Source organism: Condylura cristata, unplaced genomic scaffold, assembly GCF_000260355.1.
Source record: "Condylura cristata isolate star-nosed mole 26May11 unplaced genomic scaffold, ConCri1.0 scaffold00022, whole genome shotgun sequence".
Taxonomy (NCBI): domain Eukaryota; kingdom Metazoa; phylum Chordata; class Mammalia; order Eulipotyphla; family Talpidae; genus Condylura; species Condylura cristata.
Window position 1 is genome coordinate 28,765,414 of NW_004567123.1, and position 21,969 is coordinate 28,787,382.

At 54.0% G+C, this 21,969-nt stretch overlaps 1 protein-coding gene across 2 annotated transcripts in view; it reads left to right on the forward strand.

The window, feature by feature from the left end:
* The first annotated feature begins 64 nt into the window (after window positions 1-64).
* SLC12A5 (solute carrier family 12 (potassium/chloride transporter), member 5) overlaps window positions 65-21,969 on the forward strand; it is a 33,317-nt gene continuing 11,412 nt past the window's right edge. The window contains exons 1-11 of one of the 2 annotated variants that reach the window (XM_004687436.1): window positions 65-194; window positions 12,843-12,937; window positions 13,221-13,352; window positions 13,688-13,834; window positions 14,644-14,698; window positions 15,183-15,313; window positions 17,727-17,968; window positions 18,959-19,170; window positions 20,169-20,339; window positions 20,657-20,755; window positions 20,894-20,951. In XM_004687436.1, coding sequence (XP_004687493.1) covers window positions 65-194; window positions 12,843-12,937; window positions 13,221-13,352; window positions 13,688-13,834; window positions 14,644-14,698; window positions 15,183-15,313; window positions 17,727-17,968; window positions 18,959-19,170; window positions 20,169-20,339; window positions 20,657-20,755; window positions 20,894-20,951 — 1,472 coding nt within the window. Of the gene's footprint in view, window positions 195-7,092; window positions 7,261-12,842; window positions 12,938-13,220; window positions 13,353-13,687; window positions 13,835-14,643; window positions 14,699-15,182; window positions 15,314-17,726; window positions 17,969-18,958; window positions 19,171-20,168; window positions 20,340-20,656; window positions 20,756-20,893; window positions 20,952-21,969 lie in introns of those variants that run through there. The other variant, XM_004687437.1, reaches the window with a different exon arrangement.

Below are 21,969 nucleotides of genomic sequence, written 5' to 3' on the forward strand. Positions count from 1 at the left end.
AGCTGGGCTGCGGCCACTTGTGCGATCCGGGCCGTATCGAGGCCGCCCGGCCCTTCTCCGCACCATGAGTCGTAGGTTCACCGTCACCTCGCTGCCCATCGCAGGGCCCGTCGGGACCCCTGACCCGAAGTCCCACCGGCATTCGGCGGCGGATTTCCCGGATCTCCGCCACCTCTCTGGGGAAGACGCCAAAGGTAGAGGCCGCAGGGGGTGGGGCCTGCAGCATGGGGGCGGGGCGACAGAAGGGGCGGGGCCACGGCGAGCGGCCTGCTCTTGGAGGGGGCGGGGCCTGCACTGGGGGGTCAGCTACCGACCGCGGGGCACAAAGGGGAGGACTTGGTGCCTACCTGGGATGGGTGGAAGGAAGACCCGACGGGCAGGTGGCGGGAGGGGCCAGGCTCGAGGTGGGTGGGGCCACTGGGAAGAAGGTGGGGCCAGAGGCGAGGGGGTGGGTCTTGTGGTGGGAGGGCTGGGGTCTCGGGGGCCTAGGCCCGAGCGCTCTGAAGGGCGCGATGGTCTCGGGTGGGGGCGGAACCCGAGGGGAGGAGGCGGAATCAGGGAAAGAGGAGGGCTGGATGACTACGGTGGGCTCAAAGGTAGGGGGAGGAAGCCCGGTTAGCTCCATTTGGGGCCAGAAAAGGGCGGGACCAGATTGGGTGTTAGGCTAGGGGGTTGGGTCGAAAGTGGGAGAAAAAATGGGCCCGGGTCCTTTAGACAGATCTTTTGTGTCCTTGGCCTGGAAGGCTTTGCGGCTGCGCTTGGGGATCCCGATCCCGGGAAGGAGACGGGAGGAAAAGAAGTTAGCCTGGACCTCGAGCAGCTAGATTCTGGGAGGGCCCGGTGGGAACGCCAGTCCCGACTTCGGGGATCCAATTAGCTCCCTCTGCTTTAGCTCCAGAACGACGCGTGAGCCAGCCGGGCTCTTCCTCGCGGGCCCAGTTCAGGGTCTTGTATTGTAAATTACACGCAGGAGGCAGAGGGGAGGGGTAGGACCCTTCTAAGAGCCTTCTGTGAAGAAGTAGCATCCTGGATGCGCTTACAGCCTTCTCCGTAGGGGGCACCTGTCAGGGGTCCCCTCCCGGGCTCTGCGCCCCGCGGGTCTGGAAGGAAAGCTGTGAGTTGGCTTACAGTGGCCCCGGCGCAAGGGAGGGGGAAGAGCCTCCCCGTGCCGCCAGGGGTCGCTGCTGAGCCGCAGGTGAGCTCACCCTGACCCAACAAAACTAAGCACCAAAACCGCCAGACGGGCATTTTAGGTGTTCCTTTGGCGAAATTCCTTATTGTTTACATGATCTAACAAACCTAGCTTCCCGAAGGACTCAGGTCTTGTAGCCAGTCGCCTCTTGGAGCTGCCCACTCTCATTTATTGGATTCTTTCCACCTTCAACTTCACCTGTCTGTCCCCTTTCTCGTTTTTTTTAAAATCAGTAACTTACCATCCTTTCAGATTGAGTGCAGGAGCCATTCTTAATGCCCCCTTTTCTCTTCCTACCACATCTATTTGGTTCTCACATATTAGTCTATTGCTAGAATTTACCCCGAGCCTGACCACATCTCTCCTATCTCCATCAACCTGATCCAAGCCCACATCCCCTCTCACATGCCCAGGGCCACGGCTCCTCACTGGCCTGACTGCCTCCATTCTTGCCCTGATCACCATTCACAAAGCTCCCCATCGCCTGTAAGATAAAGGCTAACCCCAAAGTTGGCCATTTAAATCTTTCCTCACCTGTTCCTGATATATCTGCCTGTGTTTATCTCCCCACCTCCATTCGTGAGGGAAAGTCCTGCTCACTCTGTAAGTGATAGCTCAGGAAGCCTTTCTCTGCAAACCTTTCACTTCCCCTTGCTCCCAGGCAGAGGCAGCCATTCCTCTTCTTACTCCCGTTCCATCATTACAGCACCCGTATGTGGATGGCACCTACTTACCTGTATGTCTTCGGCCTCACAAGGTCAAGGATCAAATTCTCTTTTCTGTGTTCCGAGTTTCAAGCTCAGAGCCTTAGGCACTTAGGAGGTGCTTCGTGCTCATCAAATGAGAGGTGGAGTGACTGTAGACTCCTGCTTCTCCCCTCCTGCCGCTCTGTCCCGTTCCCAACTCCTGGCCTGAGAATAAGTCTCCCTCTCTTGTCCCAAGATGATTTTTGTCTTACCACTGCCATGTCCAAGCCCCTGCACATTGAAGCAGAGCATGGCTCCCCACTTTTGGCTGTGCAGGTGTGTGTGCAAACTAGCTGTGAATCTGCAATGCTGTGTGCTTGTGGCAGAGGCGGTGTTTGTGTGTGTCACTGTGTGTCTGGAGAGAGGAGCATCCCACACTAGCTCTGATGGCCTGGGGGGCCGTCAGTGAGTCAGTGCTTATGTGTGTCACCGCGTGCTGAGGCACTGATGGGCATGTCGATGCCTGTGCCTCTGTGTCTAGCCGTGGGGTGGGCACCTGTGTGCATGAGTTTATCGGAACTTCTATCTTGAGAATAATTCTGGTGACTTAAACTTTGAGGCCTGGGATGGCTTCCTCTCAGCACTTCCTCCATAGTAGGTCACTGCATGGGGAAGTGGACAAGGCCGGAGGGACCCAACATCTGGTGGTATCCTTTCCACAGCTGTTCTCGTATCAGCCTCTGGCCCTAGGGAGATGCTCTCCCCATCTCTTGTCCTTGCCCAGACTGACAGGGAGAGATGGCAGCTGTGGGAGATGGGGGAGGGCTGGGGGAGGCTTTATGGGTCACTTGTTAATGAGCATTGTCTTTCTTCTGGACCAAGGAAGTGGCAATTGCCCTTGGAAGTGCTTCCTGCTGCTGGGGCGTCAGCTATGAGTGGGAACATGACTTGTGGGGGTGAATAAAGCAAGTCAGAGGCTGAGACAGTCACCCTTGGCTGCAACCCTCTTGCCTCAGTTTCCTCATGCGTACTATGGAACCTGACTGGGTAACAGTGGACCAGGGACCAGTTGTTACAATGCTGAGGCACTTTCCTACTTCTTTACATTGCTCCCTGTTATGCCTCAGTTCCCTGGAAAGTGCCCTGAGCTGAGGCTAAGATGAATAGGAGCTGGAATATTCCTCCCTGCAGTGAGAGGGAGCAGTGTAAGGCAGGGGGTTGAAGCAAGACTAACAGCTAGCCCACCACTCTAGCGCAGTCTCTGTTGTGGCTTTCCACATAGCTTCCCTTCTCTGGGCCTCAATTTGACCATCTGTTGAATAAAGGAGTTGAACAGGAAGCTATCTGAGGGTCTTTCTAACCATAGATTCTCTGGACATCTAGATGCATGAAGTGCTCTGCTTTTTGCATACCCAAACCTCAGGGTTCAGTCTCTCTATCTGTAAATTGGGAAGAATGACACCGAGTTATGGGATCTGGAGTTCTCCAGCCTGTCTAAGGAGTTCTCCAGTCACTCCCACTTCTAGCCAAAATTCAGAACCTCACTGCCCAGTACCTCAACCCAAGGTGAGCCTGGGAATCTCCATGGTAACAAACTGGTTATGAACGGGGCTGCAGTTGCCATGGTGACAGGCTGCTCTGCTTGCTCTCTCTCTCATCCTCCTCATCTCCCCTCCCCTCTTCTCAATGAACCAGAGAGATCTGCCTGGCCCCAGCTCTCCAGGTGGGGTGGGGGTGGGGGGTGGGTGCAGTGATAAGGGGGTCCAGATTGAGAAAGAGGAAAGATGTACTGACTCTGTAGGGGAATGAGGGGCTGTTGGGGTGCCATTACCATGGTGATGGGGCTGCAGCCTGTTAATTAAGCCCCTGGTTGCCATGGAGACGATGGTGGTTGACGTGCTCTGCAGCAAGCCCTGTGTGTGGGGTGTGCTGTGCACTGGACTCATCAATTCCCTGCAAGAGTTTTGGGTCTAGAAGACTGCATATGCAGGTGGGGGACAGAAGAGTGAAGGAGGGTTCAGGGCTATGGCTCCATGAGGCCAGAGTTGGAGGTGAGTGGCTTAGTTCATGGGGGTGATAACATGGACCTAAGGATGGAGAGAGGTTGAACCACTGGAAGACCTCGGTGTGTGCCTCCCATGGAAAGAAGATCCAGTCATTTGGCTCCAGCTTCCATCAAAAACAGTTTCTAATCTTGCTTCAGTGGATGGAGCCCTGGGCTGGAGGTCAGGAAGCTGGGTTCTAGCCCCTCATCGACCACAAGTTCACCCAGGAAAAAAATGTATACATTTCCATTTCTAGGCTTCAGTTTATACATAAAGGGTGAGTGGAAAAATAATGTCTTCAGTCTCTTCTAGTTCCCTAATCCTGAGCCTTTGGAGGCAGCATACTTGAACTTTTTTTCTATCTGAGAAGCGTAAGGGGGGAAGTGGGATGAGGTTTGGAATGAGAGTTCAGAAATAAGGCTCAGCCCAGTGCTGCCTCTTCTGTCCCTGTGATGGAAGGTGCTCTTAGCCCTGGCTCCTTCTACGACTGTGGGTGTGGCTGGAGTGCTCCACTGCTAACTAGGTTGCTGGGGCTTAAAGTTGAGAGTCATTTCCTGGCTAAGGCCAGGCTGGAGCGCCGTATGTATCTGCAGTGTGTTTTCTCAGAGTTTCATCACAGAGAGGTTGACCTGAGGCCTGAGTAGCTCAAATCACCCCCACCTTTGGGGAGGGTGAGTGGAAGGGCTGGAGTCTCCCCTTGGGGACTGTCTCTCACTTGGTCTAAGCTCTTCAGAGAAGGCTTTGTGGCTTTAGTCTAAGATCAACAGAGAGAGCACGAAGGAGTTTTCAGAGCAAGATGGAGTCCCATGGACTGTCTATCCCAGCTTTACAGATGGAGATACAGAGACCCAGAGAGAGGAATTCAGTTTTACCCAGTGATACATTTGGATCTGGGTCCCCTCACCCCCAGCCCCCGTAGGCTCAGTCTCTGAGTGTCCAGTAGTCTGGGACTGCTGAAGGGAAATAATCCCAGGGGAACATCCTAGACTTGGGAAAACCAAAAAACCTCAGCATCTATTTTTTTTTTCACAGCAATTCTCACACAATTATGACTGATGTTTTACTATGGTTCCTGTGTACAGAGTAGTAGAAAAGCAGAGCTACTGGTGGTATGTGGTGCTAAGAAATTCTTGCACACTGATCTACCCACCTGCTATCCTTTTACCCATCCACCAATCCAAACTTACCTGACCTTATTTGTGGTTTTCTCTCTGGGAAAGTCAAGAAACCAATTCTCACCCCTTGTATGAGTAGCTACCTTTTTACCTAAAAAGCCCCTTACGTGCCCACAAAACTCACTGGCAGTGATATCTTAGGGATGGACCATCAGCGGCCTCTTTCAGTCAGCTGTGGGCCTCCGTGGGTGACCTAATCTGAAGCCTCGGATGAATGCAGAAAACCCGAATCTGAGCATTGGGTTCTGTCCATGGTTCTGAAAAAAATCACACCCTATAACCCGGTGTCCAATCATATGGATGGATTTTTAGGACCTATGAAGGTCTTCTTGGTACACCATCAGTATCAAATTGAGAGGCCACTTTAGTCCTGAATCACAGATCTGAGCATAAATAAAGGGGAATCCATCTCACACTCAGTCCTGGTTCCTTTTTTAGCAGCTAGGCTGCAGAGCACTTTGGATAGACTGCATTCTGTTTCTCCTATTGGAGGCAGGGCCAGTTTAAAAAGTTATGTTCAGGCAAGAGTCCTAAACTGGAATAAGCATACTGGATTCTAAACCATGTTCTGCCTTTTGATGGTATTGTGTCTGCAGGCTTTGGGTCTTAGCTTTTTCATCTGTAAATTGAAAGCTGTGCATTAGATAAGGTGGTTGGTTTTAATCTCTCCAGCTCTGGAACTGTCCTGGAACTTTGATAAGTAGTGTGGGTGGGGGAGGGAAAAGGGGCATTAGAGTGACTCTGAAAATCACTTCTCCTCAACCTATTCTCCTTGATGTTTAGGTCTTTCAGACACTTGGAGGGTCCATACCTCTGATGCCACTTCCTGAGATTACTCTACCCTCTGTTCAATCCTGAATTTTAGGGGTTCTGAGGTGTCCTGGAACAATCAGGCTTCTGGAGGACTGATGCTGGGGGATGGGGAGGAACGCAAAGAGCATGTCAGCATTGGAATACTCAGAAAGCAATCCTGGATTAGGAGATTAGACACCCCCCCCCAGGAGAAAACCTGGCTCCAAACTGATCTGTGGCCTATTCCCCCTCCCCCCACTCTGTCTCTGGGCAGCCTTGGGCCAGCTTGCCCTCCCTAGAGGCTGCACCATCTTCAGTGGGGAGTCAGTGCTCCCTCGGACCTCACTGCTGCCTCTCTCCTCCAACATGCTTCCTTCCCAGGGTCATTCCACAGTCAGAGGGTCCTTGTTCATGAACTCCAGGGGTTTGTCTTTGGGGGCAAGATGCTAGGACTCCTGTCAGACTAAGCACAATGAGAGGGTTCACTGCAACTCTTCAGGCACCACTTCTCTTATTTTAAGGTAGGATGAGCCAGACAGTTCCACCCAGGGACCCTGAACTGCCCTGAGGGCAGTACAGTACTTCAGTTAAGACCTCTGGCCTCAGCAAGCCCCTTTGCTCCAACCTCTTGAACAGAGATATAGGAGGGTCTGGGGCTATTTCTCTGTAGGACTGGCCTCCCAGTTTCTCAGGCCCCTCAGGGATCCATATTCTATGGAGCCCCACCCCCGTCACATCAGGCCCCCCCAACTTCCCGTGGGGTCACCCCAGACCCCCAGCCAGGCAGCCGCTGCGGGGCCGCCTCCCAGCGGCCGCGACCTAGTTCCCTGCTGTTATTTTTAGGGCGCGGGATGGCACCTGCCCACGTGCCGGCCCCGCCTGCGCCGGAGAGTGGGGGGCAGACGGAGCTGCGTCTGCTCAAGGGAGGCGAGGCCTCCGTCCCCCGCAGCACCCCTTCCATTCCCACCCGAGCAAGCCCCCGGTTTTAGTGCGAGGGGGCAGCCAGGAGCTCTAGGCCCGCCCCGCGTCCCCTCTTCTTCCTCCCTCCCGGGCTCCCCCCCAAAACCCCGCCAGTGGCTCACGCCTCCTGCATACGGGATGAGGTGAGCAGCGCCGCCGCTGAGAGGGGGCGCGCGCGGGTGTGAGCGTGTGTCCGTGTGCGAATGTGTGTGCGCCGGGCGGGCGGGCACTGCAGCTTCTTCCTCCGTGGAGCGGAGAGCGAGCGAGAGCTAGAGCGAGCGAGAGAGCGGCGAAGGCGGGCAGAGGGGCGCGGGCGAGGCGGCGCTGCCATCCCCGGGCCCGGCGCCGCGCCGCCACCATGCTAAACAACCTGACGGACTGCGAGGACGGCGATGGGGGAGCCAACCCCGGTAAGCAGCAGTCTGCGGGCGGCGAGGGAGGGGGCGGCGAGGAGAGAAGGCAGCTCTGGGGTTAGAAGCAGTGTGGGGGCCGCCTCCTTTAAAGAAGAGGCTGGAATTGACCGGGGCGGTGGGCGCTCAAGGCGGCCTGGAGTCTGGCTCCGAAGGAATGCGCCAGGCGCTGTCCGAGGTTCTGGAATGCGCCGCGCCCGAGGGCAGGGTTGGGGGGCTGAGGGGTTGCCAATGCCTACCGCCGGCCGGGGGCAGACGTGGGTTAGCTAAGCGGGGGAGGCGGTGGGAAAGGGATGGAAGAGCTAGAATGAGCTGACGTGGAGCTCGACGGGTGAGAGAGGACTCCTTTCCCCGAGAAGGGACCCCGGCGTCCTGGCGCAGACCACTGACCGGCGGCGGGGAGGGTGTGTGTGGGGGCGCAGTCTGCTGCAGTCCCTCGTTCTTAGTCTTACAGCTGAAAGGTGGGGGAAGGTGCCAATGGGGGATTTGAGCTATATGACAGCCCCCGTCCGGGCTGCAGTGTCTCCTTAAGGGGACACTTGGTGCAATCTGGGCCCCCTCCCCCAGAGCTGCCTGAGGTCCGACCTCTGATTGAAGAGGACCTCTTCTGGAGATTTTTCAGCTTTACTTTGCAGAATCTCCCTCTCCCTCTCGCGTTCCCGTGGGTTCTTATTCAGGACGGGAAGCAAGATCACCCCCCTTGCGTCCCCGCTCCCCTTCCTCTCAGTGCCCTACGGTGGCAGTGAGGTTTCAAGGGTGGGGCGGGGAGGGGGCAGGCGAGCCTTTTTGGTCAGCAATGCTAGCTTTCCCAGTGAGGCCTCAGGAATGGGGTCCCGGCGGCTGAATTCTGCGCGCCGCGGTGTGGACACTGCGGACGCGCTGCGGTGGGTGCGGAGACTCGCTGGGAACCGAGGGTCTTGGAGCAAGTCCTTTCGCTGCTCTGGCCCTCCCGCGTCCTCCTCCGCGGTTTCCCTGCTCCCAGGTCTTGGGGCCAGCCACCTTCTCGGCTCCCAGGCCCCCCGCCGCCCCCCAGCGGTCTCAGCCATCCATCACGGCTGTCAGCCGCCCCCACCCCCCACCCTCCAGCTGCGCTGCGTCCCCTGCGCACTGGCTCGCCTCCCGCTCTGGCGGTCTGCGCTCAGCGCCTTCAAACGCTCCCCTGGGCATTGCTTGACCCTCTGGACCGAGACTCTTGCAGACCTCTCCCAGGGATGACCCAAGGTCTCCAAGGGCTGAAAAAGCGGGGTCTTCCAGGGACTGGCAGCCTTGACTTGAAGTCCTCTGGATCTTGGCTCAAACTCAGAGCCAAGTGGCCACTTGGGAAGGCTGGACACCAGGGTCCCCATCATTTATCCAACACCCCTTTATCCCTAGGGCTGAGTAGTATATAGGGCTTGGAACTACCAGCTGACTGTCTCATCCATCTCTCCAGTGACCCTGGGGTTCTCTCATCTGGCAACGGCCCCCCTCTTTCCCCTGGGCTTAGGCTGCTAGTGGGGGAGGGGGTTTGGCAAAGTCAAGCCTGCGGCAGTGCCAGACTTCCCTACCGCGGTGCCCAGGGAGTGAACAAGGGTCATTTCTATTGGGGATCCCCTTCAGATACTTATATTATGGGGACAGGGGCTCAGCCAGAGAAATAACCTTGCTACTCTCCCAGACATGGGGTATGTGGTGTGATCACCCAGCCCTTCCTTTTCTGCCCCAGTGATGACACTTTACTGGGCCTCAGAGATGCTGTGGCTCTCAGGATGCCAGAGAAGAGGCATCCTGGGAACTTCCTTCAGTTTTACCCCCTCCCCATTAGTTTCTAGACTCTGAGTGTAGCTGGCCCTTCTGCAGACCTTCTTTCTGTATGTAAGGTCCAGGAACTGGGACTAGAGTGGCCAGGACCTGGGTAGACGGTTAGGGTCTTGGGTAGAGAAGGCTTCCCAGGGGCACCTGGAGTTGGGGTGTGTGTGAGGGGGGCTATAGGGACCTGCTGGGTTTGAGGGAGGAAGGACAATCAGATCACCAGCCCCTGGCATCTCTGACCCTAGGTTCTTGAGGATGTAGGGGACATCTGGCCACTGACCTCGGCAGGTGGGAAAGGACCAGTAACAGCTCTGGCCTAAAGAAGAGCCTAAAGATACTGTCTCTGACCTGAGGTCGCCTTTCTTAGGGTCGGTCACCCTCCTCTCTCCGAGTCTTGCTCGGGGATTCCTCCAGGCCCTGCCCCAGGCCTCCCAGGGAGGCTCTTTAGCCCCAGCCGCTAGCCTGTTTCCTCTCTGGGAGCTCTGGCGGCCGCAGCTTAATTGAAAGCCGATTCGGACTGAGAGCTCCCAGGGGGTGGGGGCGGGGGCCTAGAGGTCTCTGCCTCAGTCTGGCCCTGCCTCTCTCGCGAGCGCCTCGCGCCTCGCGCCTCGCGCCCATCATCCTGATTCCTGACTCTGGGGAATGAGGGCAAGTTCCCCGTTCGCAGTCCTGCTCCTCTGAGAACTCATGGAGCGAACCCTCCTTCCCCTCCACCAGTGCGCCTGGCGTTCCAGGGAGGGGACCGAATGAGCCCTGGCAGAGGAGACCCGGCACCTGGCGTGCAGTCCAGACAGCGGATGGAAAGGCGGGGCCCAGGGCAGGTTTATGGAGCCGCCCCCTCCCCTTCGCTCTCCTCCTGGCTGGGATCCCGCCCCGAGTCGGCTCCGCGCTGCGCGCCGAGTTACATAAGCGACTGCGGGGCGCGTGGCCTGCTCTGCTCGGCGCTGCGCTCTCGGCCCGCGCGGTCGCCATGGAGACCGGGGCAGGGCTGCCGAGTTGCGGGGTCTTGGGCCAGGACGACCCTGTTCTGGCCGGGGACAAGCCCTGGGCACCACGAAGGAGGAGGGGCTTGGAACTGGGCGCCAGAGGCAGAGGCTGACTGGTTCTCAGAGCGGAGCTGAGGGGAGAGGAACTGGTCCCAGGGGATACAGGACCTCTCAATCTTGAGGCTGGAGAAGGGGGGTGGGATGGGGACCCCGGACTGGGAGGGGCACCTCGAATCATCCTCCTCATCACAGTTGTCATCGTAGTAGCAAGAGCTGCCCTCAGTGGGCTAGGTCCTCCCAGTAGGGGCTATTGCTTCATCTCCACAGCAGCCCTATGAGCTAACACCTCGATCTTTGCAAGGGAGGAAACTGAGGCTTAGACTTTGAGTGACTTGCCCAGTTTGTAGACTCTAACAGTGAACCTGGAAGGGACCTTAAATCTTGACTTCCACCCTGCTTCTTAACCTTTAAGACCATTAATCTCATTTCCTGTCAACCTCTTCACTTGATGAGAACACAGGCATCTTGTTAGCATTATAAAGGAGGAATCCACCTCACTTTTATACTCCAGTTTTCTGGAGTTTTAGGGGTCAGGGTAAGTCTGAGGGAGTTTACCAGCCAAAGACTTCCCTGAGCACCTACTATGCATCAGGCTCCCACTAGGAGGATGAGAACTGTTGCTCCCAGCAACAAATGCCTGTAAGACCAGGTGGGGTGGTGGCCCCATCCCTGGGGAGCAGGAGTCCTAGGTTATTGGCCATGGTGGAGGGTGGCAGGAGACAGTGGTGTGGGTTCCTCCAGGAAGCAAGGCCTCTCTTATTTCCCCTTCCACAACTTTGGGTTGGGATGAGATTGGATTAGTAACAAATCATGCTCTGGGAATGGAGCCAGATAGGGCAACAAAGGATGTTTTTCCCCAGGTAGGGAGATGAGGGAAGGAGAAATTCAGAATGGTAAGGAAATACAACTTCACTGGGGTTTGGTCATTGGGAAGTTTCCCTGGCCTCCAGAGAGATGTCTACTACTGAGACTCAGCCCTGGAGCTGATGAGGAATGATGACCAGAGCCTAGGGAATGGGCTTGGGTGTGTGTGTGGGGGAGTCTCTTGTTTCTCTTTGAAAGGTCTCCTCCTTAATGCCCAAGGGACTTTCTCCCTGGGTGATCCATCCACTTCCAACTCACTTTTTCAAGGACTTGCCTCATTGCTCCCCTGGAGTTTAGATATTTTTTTAAAAATATTTATTTATATATGCACACAAGAACTGGGGTACAGTCCAGAGGTGCAGGGGGTGAGAGGATTCACCAGAGACAGAGTGGGGAGCAGAACAGGCCGATTGACTGAAATAAATACACTGCGAGGGAGTAGCGGGTGAGACAGGAGAGGCCCGCTGCGCCCTGTGGGTCAGCTCCCTGGCTGCAGTGGCTGCAGGTAGCTTTGCAGTGCTGTGCTTTACCCCTTATGCCACCAGGGAGGGCCTGGGGGCTTAGCCGTTGACCCATATATCCAAGCAGCTTCTGGGAATAGTCACATCCAGCACTGCCTCCCCCTCAGCCAAATCTATCATTTCCCCCACTCCTAACCCCCCCCCCCATTTATTAAAAAGCACCATCACCCATCCCTCTATCCATGCTAGGAAACCCAGGAATTATCCTAGATTCCTCCTTCTGCCGTCTTCAAACATATGGCATAGAAATATGTCAGTCATTCTTGAGTCTCCCTTGTCCCACGCGCTGGTCTGAGTTACTGTCAGCCCTTGCCTGAATGGCTGACGGCTCTGACCAGCCTCAGTGTTCTCCAGTTAAAGGCTAGTGCGATCGATCTCGATCGCGCTAAGGCTTGTCTCTCGTCCGTTGCCTTTCTTTATCCGAAACTCTTCAGCAGCTTCCCCTTGTCCTCTGGGTGAGGTCTCACATCCTGAGAACAGTCTGCTCATTGTTTAAGGACCCACACTTACCTTTCCAGTCACTCCTCTTTTCAGTCACTCCTCATCCTTCAGCCCACTCCTTCCTCAACTCCGCCAGATCAGACTTCTTTCAGGTCCTCTAACCGGCTCCACTCACTCTTGCCTCTGGGCCATTGAACATGCTGTTCTGCTGTTCTCTCTGCCTGGAAACCCCCCCCCCTCCCCCAGCTCTTACTCATCCTTCAGTTCTCAGCCGACACGTCACTTCCTCTGGGAAGCCTTCCATGACCTCCCAGGCTGGCCTGGATGCTTCTCCTATGTTCCCACAGTCCCTTGTCCGTCACGGAACTTCATTCTGGATTGGAAGTTCCTGGTGACTGACTGGTCATCTCCTCTACTCCTGGCTTCCTTGCGGGCACACACAGTGTCAGTTGTGTGCTTACTCCACCCCCTCCACCCATGTTGGCACCTCGTAGATACTCAGTAAATACATATGGATTGAAGGTGAACGAGGGGCAAAGATGTCAAAAGGAGGTCGCTCCTCCGTGAGCTGGAATATCCTTGGGTCACAGCTCACCTCCTGTGTTCTCTGCCTCCCTGCCCTGGAAGGAGCTTACTTCCAGCCCAAAACATCAGTTACACTGAAGGAGGGGCCCGCGGGGAGTCTTAGGAGTCCTGGAGAATGAAGCAGGACCCTGTAGAGCAGTCATGCTCATTAAAGACGCTCCCAGTGCACGCCAGGGAGGGCACAGGCGTTCTGTCCTTGCTGCCAGCTAACTATTCCGCAGGGAGGTATTGGCTGCATTTTCCCGGTGTGCAAAGCGAGCCTCCAAGAGTTGGCTGCACAGGCAGGGGATGCCAGGCAGGTGATGCCGACTCCTGCCTTCTCTTGTCTTCCCAGGTGATGGCAACCCCAAAGAGAGCAGCCCCTTCATCAACAGCACTGACACAGAGAAGGGGAAGGAGTACGATGGCAAGAACATGGCCTTATTTGAGGTGGGTCGTGGAGGTGTGGGGTTCCCACCCTCAACTCAACTCCCTGCTTGCCCTCTGCTTCCTTTTGCTCCAGGAACGGCCTTCTCTCCTCCCTCAGGCCCACCATCTCCCCTGAGCCACCGGCCCCTGCTTCTCCCCTCAGGCCCACCCCACCCAGCCCTTTGCTTTGTCCTCTCGTCTGTTCCTCCTCTTTCCCCGTCCCCTCCCCTGCTCTGTGCCGGCTACCTTTGGGCTCACCCCACGTACTCCCTGAGACCCTGACACTGCGATCCCCCCTCCACAGGAGGAGATGGACACCAGTCCCATGGTGTCCTCCCTGCTCAGTGGCCTGGCCAACTACACCAACCTGCCCCAGGGGAGTAGGGAGCATGAAGAGGCAGAAAACAACGAGGGTGGAAAGAAGAAGCCAGTGCAGGTGAGCGTCTTGGGGAAGGAGGGATGAGGAAGGAGGGGGGGCTGAGTGGGGGGGGTGGCACAGGGAAAATGGGCGCAGCAGCAGTAGCTGGTGGAGGCAGAGGGCGATAGGGCAGGGGTGGAGGGCGGGGTTTGGTTTGAAGGGGGGGTGGTGGGGCATGAGGTGGGGAGAAGGGGCTGTCTGGGCAGAGGCAGGGGGTGAGCAGCAGAAGCGGCTGGCAGGAGGGAAGTGGAAAGAAGAGGGAGAGAATAGCTGGAGAGAAGTGGGGGTGGGGGAGGGCCCTGGCGGAGTCAGTAGTGGTTGGGGGATACAGAGAGAACACTGACCTCCCACAGGCCCCCCGCATGGGCACCTTCATGGGCGTGTACCTGCCGTGCCTGCAGAACATCTTCGGTGTCATCCTCTTCCTGCGGCTCACCTGGGTGGTGGGCATCGCGGGCATCATGGAGTCCTTCTGCATGGTCTTTATCTGCTGCTCCTGTGTGAGTGACACCCTCCCTTCTCCCACCCCCTGCCAGCTGGGCTGAGTGGGACCTGGGGGTGGGAGGAGGCGGGGGGAAGCTTGAGCACTGAGCTTTTTATAGGAACCGCTGCCTGTGATCTCTGGGAGTGAACTAGGTCTGGCTGGTCCTTCCTGCAGCTCCGTGGGCTGGTCCCTGACGCCTGATAGCCAGGCCTCACCTGGGTGTGCGTGCGTGAGTTACGCAATACACATTCATTGATGAAAAGGATCCATGTAGGCAAAGAAATGCATTTACTTGCAATCCCATGATGGCTAACATTCTCGAGAGCCCAGACCAAAGGCTGAGAGTGTGTCAAAACAGCTTTGGGGTGAGTGTTTCCAGCCCTCTCTAAAAAACAATCAAGCGTCTACCTGCTTCATCGACACACTTACACTTCCTCACTCATGACCCTTGAGCCACCCCTGTCTGCGTGTGGAGGTAACCTGTGCTGAAGCCACCACACCTACTTTATAGGTGAAGAAACTGAGGCTTAGAGAAGTGGAGGGACTGGTCTGAGGTCAGACAGCTCGTCAGAGGCTGCACAGGGCCTTCCAGAGCTCTCTGCTGCTCTGGCCACTTCTCTGTGTGTGTATGCGTGTGTGAATAAGAGGCTTTCTCGACAAGGGCTTGGCAGGAGTAGGAGTTGGAACAGGACCAGGGAGAAGCTCATCCCAGAAGAGGGCTTGTGGGTTTGGCAGGTTTTTACGGGGGGGGGGGGGTAGGGTTTGGCCCCCCCAGGCCACAGCAGCCCCCGCCCCAGCGACATCCCAATGCTCTCTCTCCTGCAGACGATGCTCACGGCCATCTCCATGAGTGCCATTGCCACCAACGGTGTCGTGCCTGGTATGTCCCCGGGGCTTCCTGGAGGGCAGAGGGGCCAGCTGGTCTAGAGGGGACCTGCTTAGGTGGAAGGACAAATGGAGCCACTGGCTTTTAGGCCACCAGGCGCCCCCAGTACTGCAGACCTGGGAGTGGGGCATTACTGTTTGCAGGGTAGGTGGGGGACGCCCCGTTGCGGGGAGGGAAGGAAGACTTACTGGCGATGAACAGGGCAATGCAGGAGCTCCCGTCTGCCTGAGACCCTCTGCTCCATCATCCTATTTTCTGAGCCTTGACCTCCTTAGAGGGGTAATTAGCAACATGGTAATTAGTGCTGCCAATCCACTCACAGTGGCTGACTGGGTCTCTCACTAGGCTGAGGGCTGCAGCCTGAAAGGCTTGAGTGACCCAGAGCAACCCCCTTCCCACCTCTGTCCCTGAGCACCCTCATCCTGTACAGTAGCCCCGTGCCCCTGAACCTCTTGCTGATACTAGGTTCTTTCTGCAGCTGGCGGCTCCTACTACATGATTTCCAGGTCTCTGGGCCCAGAGTTTGGGGGCGCCGTGGGCCTCTGCTTCTACCTGGGCACTACCTTTGCTGGGGCCATGTACATCCTGGGCACCATCGAAATCCTACTGGTGAGAGGGGCCTCGGAGGAGGTGCGGGGTCCCAGGCTGTCAGTCATTAACTGGTGCTACCTGGACACCCCTATAGGCCAGGCCACTCAGGAAGCCAGAGACAAATGAGATGTGCTGTAAAGAGTCCGTAGTCTAGTTGGGAAGACGAGATACAGCAGTTACGTAACAGGAACAGCTGGCGGTGGTAGGCACCCACTGAGCGCTTAGCAGAGTTCCCAGGTGCTTCTAGGTCGTTACCTCCTGACCTCATGAGGCTTAAGTGTTACATGCCCATTCACAAATGAGAAGCTCAGAGAGGCGAAATGTCTTGTTCAAGTCACTCAGCTACTAAGTCGCAGAGGCTGGTTGATAGGAATAAAATCACAGTAGAAACCATCCTGTGAGGTCACACAGCAGCTGCCATTCTGTGATCGCTGTGTGCAGTGTTCTGAGCACTCTGAATGTGCTGATGGCCAGGGGGTTGCAGAAGGGAAGAAGGATGTGAGGGAGCTCAGTGAGGAAATCTGTCAGCAGCAGTGACATAAGCAAGGCCCGTGGGCAGTGTTCAGAGGAGAGGCCTGACCAGTCTCCATCCTTCCTGCCTCTCCCAGGAGGTGGGAGCTTCGGTTCCCCCGTACCTCCAGTGTGGAACCGAACCTACGTTTGCCAAGCTCCTGCACGGCCCAGGTCCCATGACCTGTGCTACGTCATCTTGTGAACTAGCTGTCCCTGTTTCACAGGTGGGGAAAGCGAGGTTCGGAGTTTGAGGCACACGTGGGCATGATATGAACCTGTGTCTTGCTGACCCGAAGGCCTGTTCTGGGCCACTCTGCCACGCTGCCTGGGAGAAGCAGATCTAAGATGTGCAGTTCTGGGCTGGGGAAGAGTGTGGTGTGGGGCAGGGAGGATGGAAGGAGAAAAAAGGCCTGAGGACAAAATTAGGAGAGAAAACAGTAGACTCCCATGGCTCTCAAAGATAGATCATTTAAGAAATTATGATAAAAATAATTTTGCCCATTGCATCTATATTGCATTATGTTAAAGAATATGAAAAAGGAAAAAGTACTTGTCTGAAAAAAATGACCAACATTTTGGTGTATTTCCTTCCAGTTTCTTTTTCCTATGTGGTATTTAATTCTGTTTTAAAATGTAACCATACAACTTTCCCTAAAGAACTCAAAACCCTCTCTGTAAATATCATTCATAAGTGAATATGATTTTTGTGAAAATATAAACATTATGTTATATAACATAATGTGATAAATACAGTCACCCCCCCTTATCCATGAGGGAGCCTGAAGCCAGGGAGAGTTCGCAGCCCTGTGCCTTCCTTCTCCCTAGACAGACATGCCTAATGTTTAATTTATACACTAGGCACGTGAGGGGCTCACTACAATAATCAATAATGAAATACAACAGTTAGAACAAATGCTGTAATAAGAGTTATGAGAATGTGGTCACTCTCTCGAAACTTCTCCTTGTACAGTGTATTTTCCACAGTGACTGAGCTCCTGTAACTGAAGCTGCAGACAGCAAAGTGGCAGATAAGGGCAGGGAGTTACTTATTTAATGTAGAAATTTTGGAAGCTACACCTGTGCAAAAAGAATCAAAATTATTATTCCGTTTTGCCATTCAGGGAAAACTGTTATTTTGACATATTTAAACACATAACAAACGTGTATATGTGTATTTGCATGGAGGTATAGTGCCTTTGTGAAGCTGAGATCATAAGATGCATCCTTTCCTTTTTAGATAAATGCTTTTTATTCATTTTTTTTTGTTGAGGGACATTGGTTTGTCACTGTATATGGTTTAAGGATACCGGGTCACACCTCTTCAGATGTGACTGATCATACCACCCACACCACTAAGTCACCCCTAGTCTTTCACCAGAGTCCATTATAAACCCTCTCTTCTCTCTGGTAATCAATTCCACAGTCAGATTTCTAGGGTTTGTTATTGGCTTAACACCCTTTGTTTTGTTTCTCTATGTTCTTTTCTTAAAAACTCAATTGATCTTATCTAACATAACATATATGGCCTTTTTTAGTCAATTCATATACATTTACGCCATCTTTTTCATATAGACTAGTTTACATGGAAATGTTATGATTGTTTCACCCCATTCTTTAGTGATGATTATCTAATTAATTTTTACTTTCTATTAGAGGCAATGAAAAATAATCACTAAGAATTATACTTGGTAGCAAAATAGAAATAGTCACGGCTCCCAACATCTTTGCAATGCATTTTTCACGACTGTGTAATAGTCCTTGCAGGGCAGGCCACTCTCCTGCTGGATGTCATTTCCAGCCTTGCACTGCTGTAAAATATTCCACAAACCATGCACACACCTCAGATTATTTCCTCGGGGCCATGTTCAGTTGGCTACTCCTGGGTTACTCACCAGACCTCCTCCCCCTTTTCCCACAGGCTTACCTATTCCCAGCAATGGCCATTTTTAAGGCAGAAGATGCCAGTGGGGAAGCAGCAGCTATGTTGAACAATATGCGTGTGTATGGCACCTGTGTGCTCACCTGCATGGCCACCGTGGTATTTGTGGGTGTCAAGTATGTCAACAAGTTTGCCCTTGTCTTCCTGGGTTGTGTCATCCTCTCCATCCTGGCCATCTATGCTGGGGTCATCAAGTCTGCCTTCGACCCACCTAACTTCCCGTGAGTGCTGAATCTAAGACCTTGTCCTCCTTTTCCTTGGCCCAGTCTTGGGGTCTTCACACAAGCCTTTCCCATTTCTCAGAATATGTTTGGTTGTAAGTTCAGAGTAGGTTCCCTTGGAAGAAAAATCTCTCTTGGTTTGGAGGCAATCTCTCTTTTTTTAAAGATTTATTTACTTATGCATATAAGAACTGGGGTACAGGCCAGAGGTGTGGGGGATGAGAGGATTCACCAGAGACAGAATGGGGATCAGAACAGGCAGATTGACTGAAATATGCTGCTGAGGGGAGCAGCAGGTGGGTCAGGAGTGGTCTACCACGCATGTGGGTCACCTCCCTGGCCAGGAATCGACCTCATGTTAAAGTGGCTGCTAAGAACTTCATAGTGCTGCTAAAGAGCCTGTTGTGCCACCAGGGAGGGCCCTGGAGGCAGTCTCTTCAGAGATAACATTTCTGGAGGCTGACGCTGTTTCCCTTGTGAAGGTCAGCTGCTTGTTGGTGGTGTGGCTTAGGAAGCACTAAGTGGGAATCATTTCTGAAGGGATGAATCTAGTGTTAGAGAAACATTTTCTGGTAGGGGACCAGCTGGGATGGAACACCATTTTATGTTCAGTCTATGAGGGGGAAAACTATGGGGGGAGAAGACATAGAAAAGAGGGCCCAGGGCTTCAGATCCCTGCTGGTTCTTGCTTCTCTCCCTAGAATATTTTCTCCTGTGTCCCAAGGCACACAGAGACTGTTGTCCATGCTGTTGAAACACAGATTGCACAAAATCTGTAGTTCTCCTGCTGTGACTGCATGTTAGAATCATTTGGGGAGAGCTTTGAAAAGCACTGATTTTGGGCTCCATCCCAATTAAATCAGAATCTCGATACAGGGCCCTGGCATCTGCGTTTTTTGAATGCTCCTCCCCCACCTGCCCTGTGGTTCTAGTGTGAATTCAGGGCGAGCTGACTCCCTCCCTGTTTCCCTCCCTTGCTTCTCTCCCTAGAATCTGCCTCCTGGGGAACCGCACACTGTCTCGCCACGGCTTTGATGTTTGTGCCAAGTTGGCTTGGGAAGGAAATGAGACAGTGACCACACGGCTCTGGGGCCTTTTCTGTTCCTCCCGCTTCCTCAACGCCACCTGTGACGAGTACTTCACCCGAAACAATGTCACAGAAATCCAGGGCATTCCTGGAGCTGCCAGTGGCCTCATCAAAGGTCTGGGGGTGGGGGTGGGTGAGGGAAAAGGGTTGGTATCCAGGGAGCACTGCAGGGGCTCAGGATTAAGGGATTCTCTTTGGGATTTAGCTAATATCAATCAGTTTTTGTTGAGCAATTACTCTGGACCATTCACTGCCCTTGATGTCATGAAGGGGTATAGATGAGACTTCAACCATCTTAACCACCTAGTAGGAAAGAAATTCACCCATTTAACAAGTATTCATTTAGTAAGCACCTACTAAGAGCCAACAGTGCCCAGAGCATGAGGAACATAACATAAATAAGTCATAGTTCTTGACTTCAAGGAGTCTACTGGCAGAGACAGATGTATGAGGAAATAAATTGTGATAGTGCAGATGTGTGTTCATGAGCAGAGATGTCCCAGGAGAGGGAGCAGTCAGGTGTATCAAGCTGCGAGATAAGGCTTCCTGGACTCATCCAAGGAGGGTTTTGAAGGGCAAATAAGAGATTTCCTATTATATTAGGGGAATAGGGAATTGCAGGCAGAACAGCTTGCCTGAAAGCTTGTAGGCATGGAAAGGTACATTGTGTCCTTCCAACCACAGGTAATGTAGTATGACTGGGGCATGAAGTGCAAAGGAGGGAGAGGCAAGAAATGATGTTGGGGGGGGTTAGAATGAGCTGGGCTGTAAGCCTTGATACCCTCTTGAGCAGTCTGGGCTGGGACCTGAGGACAGGGAGAGCCACCAAAGGGTTTCAAGTAAGGGACTGCCATATATTTGTTCACCCTCTAGACTGGACTCTCTGGGGGCAGGGATTATATCTGATTCATGTGCACAGTGCCTGTATGTGTCCTGACCCAAAGCAGGAGCTTAGGACATGGTGGTGGACATGAAATAGACCTGAGGAGGGTGGAAGGAGCAAGAGGTGGTTGACCTTGACTCTCTTATTCACATTGGACCCCCGGCTCCGAAGCACAGGAATCCTGACTTCTGGTCATTCTCCTGAGCTCCCTGTGTCTCCCCCCTCCACAGAGAACCTATGGAGCTCCTACCTGACCAAGGGGGTGATTGTGGAGCGGCGTGGGATGCCCTCAGTGGGCCTGGCAGATGGCGCCCCTGTTGACATGGACCATCCTTATGTCTTCAGTGATATGACCTCCTACTTCACCCTGCTGGTTGGCATCTACTTCCCCTCTGTCACAGGTGAAGGGTTGCTCAGAGAGGGGGGACCCTGCCTGGGAGTGGAGGGGTAGGAGAAAGTCAGTGATGATGGGGGGAAGTTCTTAGTCCACAGCTCCATTACCTAGGCAGAAGCCAACGATTCCATTCCCCTGGGAAAGGATTTGATTGGAATTCCATTCTGTTTGTCCCAGATGAGGAAGTAAGGCCAGGAGAAGCCAAGTAATGTGCCAAGCCCTCACTGTACACCAGAGCTAGGTCCCAATCTCCGTGACTCTGAAGCTGGTGTCTTGCCCTCGTGGCCTGCAGGCCTCTTCTCCTAGCTGCTCCTCTGTTCACAGGGATCATGGCTGGTTCTAACCGCTCCGGGGACCTGCGGGATGCCCAGAAGTCAATTCCCACTGGCACCATCCTGGCCATCGCCACCACCTCTGCTGTCTGTATCCTGCACTGCTGGGCTGGGGCCACTGGGGGCAGGGATTCTAGCGGGTGGGCAGCTGGAGCGGGGCCTGGCTGCTCAGCAGCAGTGGGCAAAGGGTGGCACCACCCAGGGGATTCTCCTTTATCCTTTGCTGCAGATATCAGCTCCGTTGTTCTCTTTGGGGCCTGTATTGAGGGGGTCGTTCTGCGGGACAAGTAAGTAAGGGATTCAGGGTTGATGCTGTTCTGGGGGTTGGGCACAGAAGACAACTTCTAGGAGACAGATTCAGCAGGGATTGGTGAAGCTGAGCAAGGGGCCAGGTGAGAGTGAAGCCGCAGGGCAGAGCTTGGCAACCCACCTTCTCATATGATGCCTCGTCTTTCTCATGTCACTCCAGTTCAAGAAGCTTGGTGTCTCATTTTCTTTAGGATAATGATATTTTCTTTTTCTTTAATATCTACTAATTCATTCACGATAGTATATTATGTATTCATTCATTATAATATATAATATATTCATTAATTCATGATATGTTGGCCACTGTCCAGGGTCCTGAGGGGGATCAAAGATACATAAGGCATGATATTTGTCCCGATGGAGCACTTTGGGGTGGTCACCAGACCTCTCAACACACTTGACATGCAGGGTAATGGTGGTGGTGATGCAGTGGCATACAGGGGTGTTAGGCGAGCACAGGGGGCTGCAGACCAGGCCTCAGCAGGTTCCCAGAGGACGTGAGGCTGAAAGTGGCTTGTACACATCTTCCTCATTTCTCCCCACTATGAATGTTGATCTAAGATGACTGACTGGGAGGGCAGAGGGCCTCTGTGTCCGTGTGTTCTCACACACAGGTGCCTGTAGCTACTCACAACTCCTGAAGCTCACACCTCTGACACCTACACAGCCAGTGAGGGAGAGCAGCACAGAAATCAGTTTCTAAGATGCCATCCTGGAAAATAGGGGCCATGAGGCTGGGACCTAAGCTGGAGCCAGTCCTGAATGCCTCTGGCTTTTAGTACCAGGAAATTGGATTCAGCATCTGTTTTTTGTTTTTCTTTTTTAAAGATTTATTTATTTGTACATACAGAACTGGGGTACAGGCTAGAGGCTCAGAGGCGGCGAGAGGCTTCACCAGGGACAGAGTGGGGAACAGAACAGGCAGATCGACAAAGTACACTGCTGAGGGGAGCAGCGGGCAGGTCAGGAGAGGTCTGCCGCCATGTGGTCACCTCC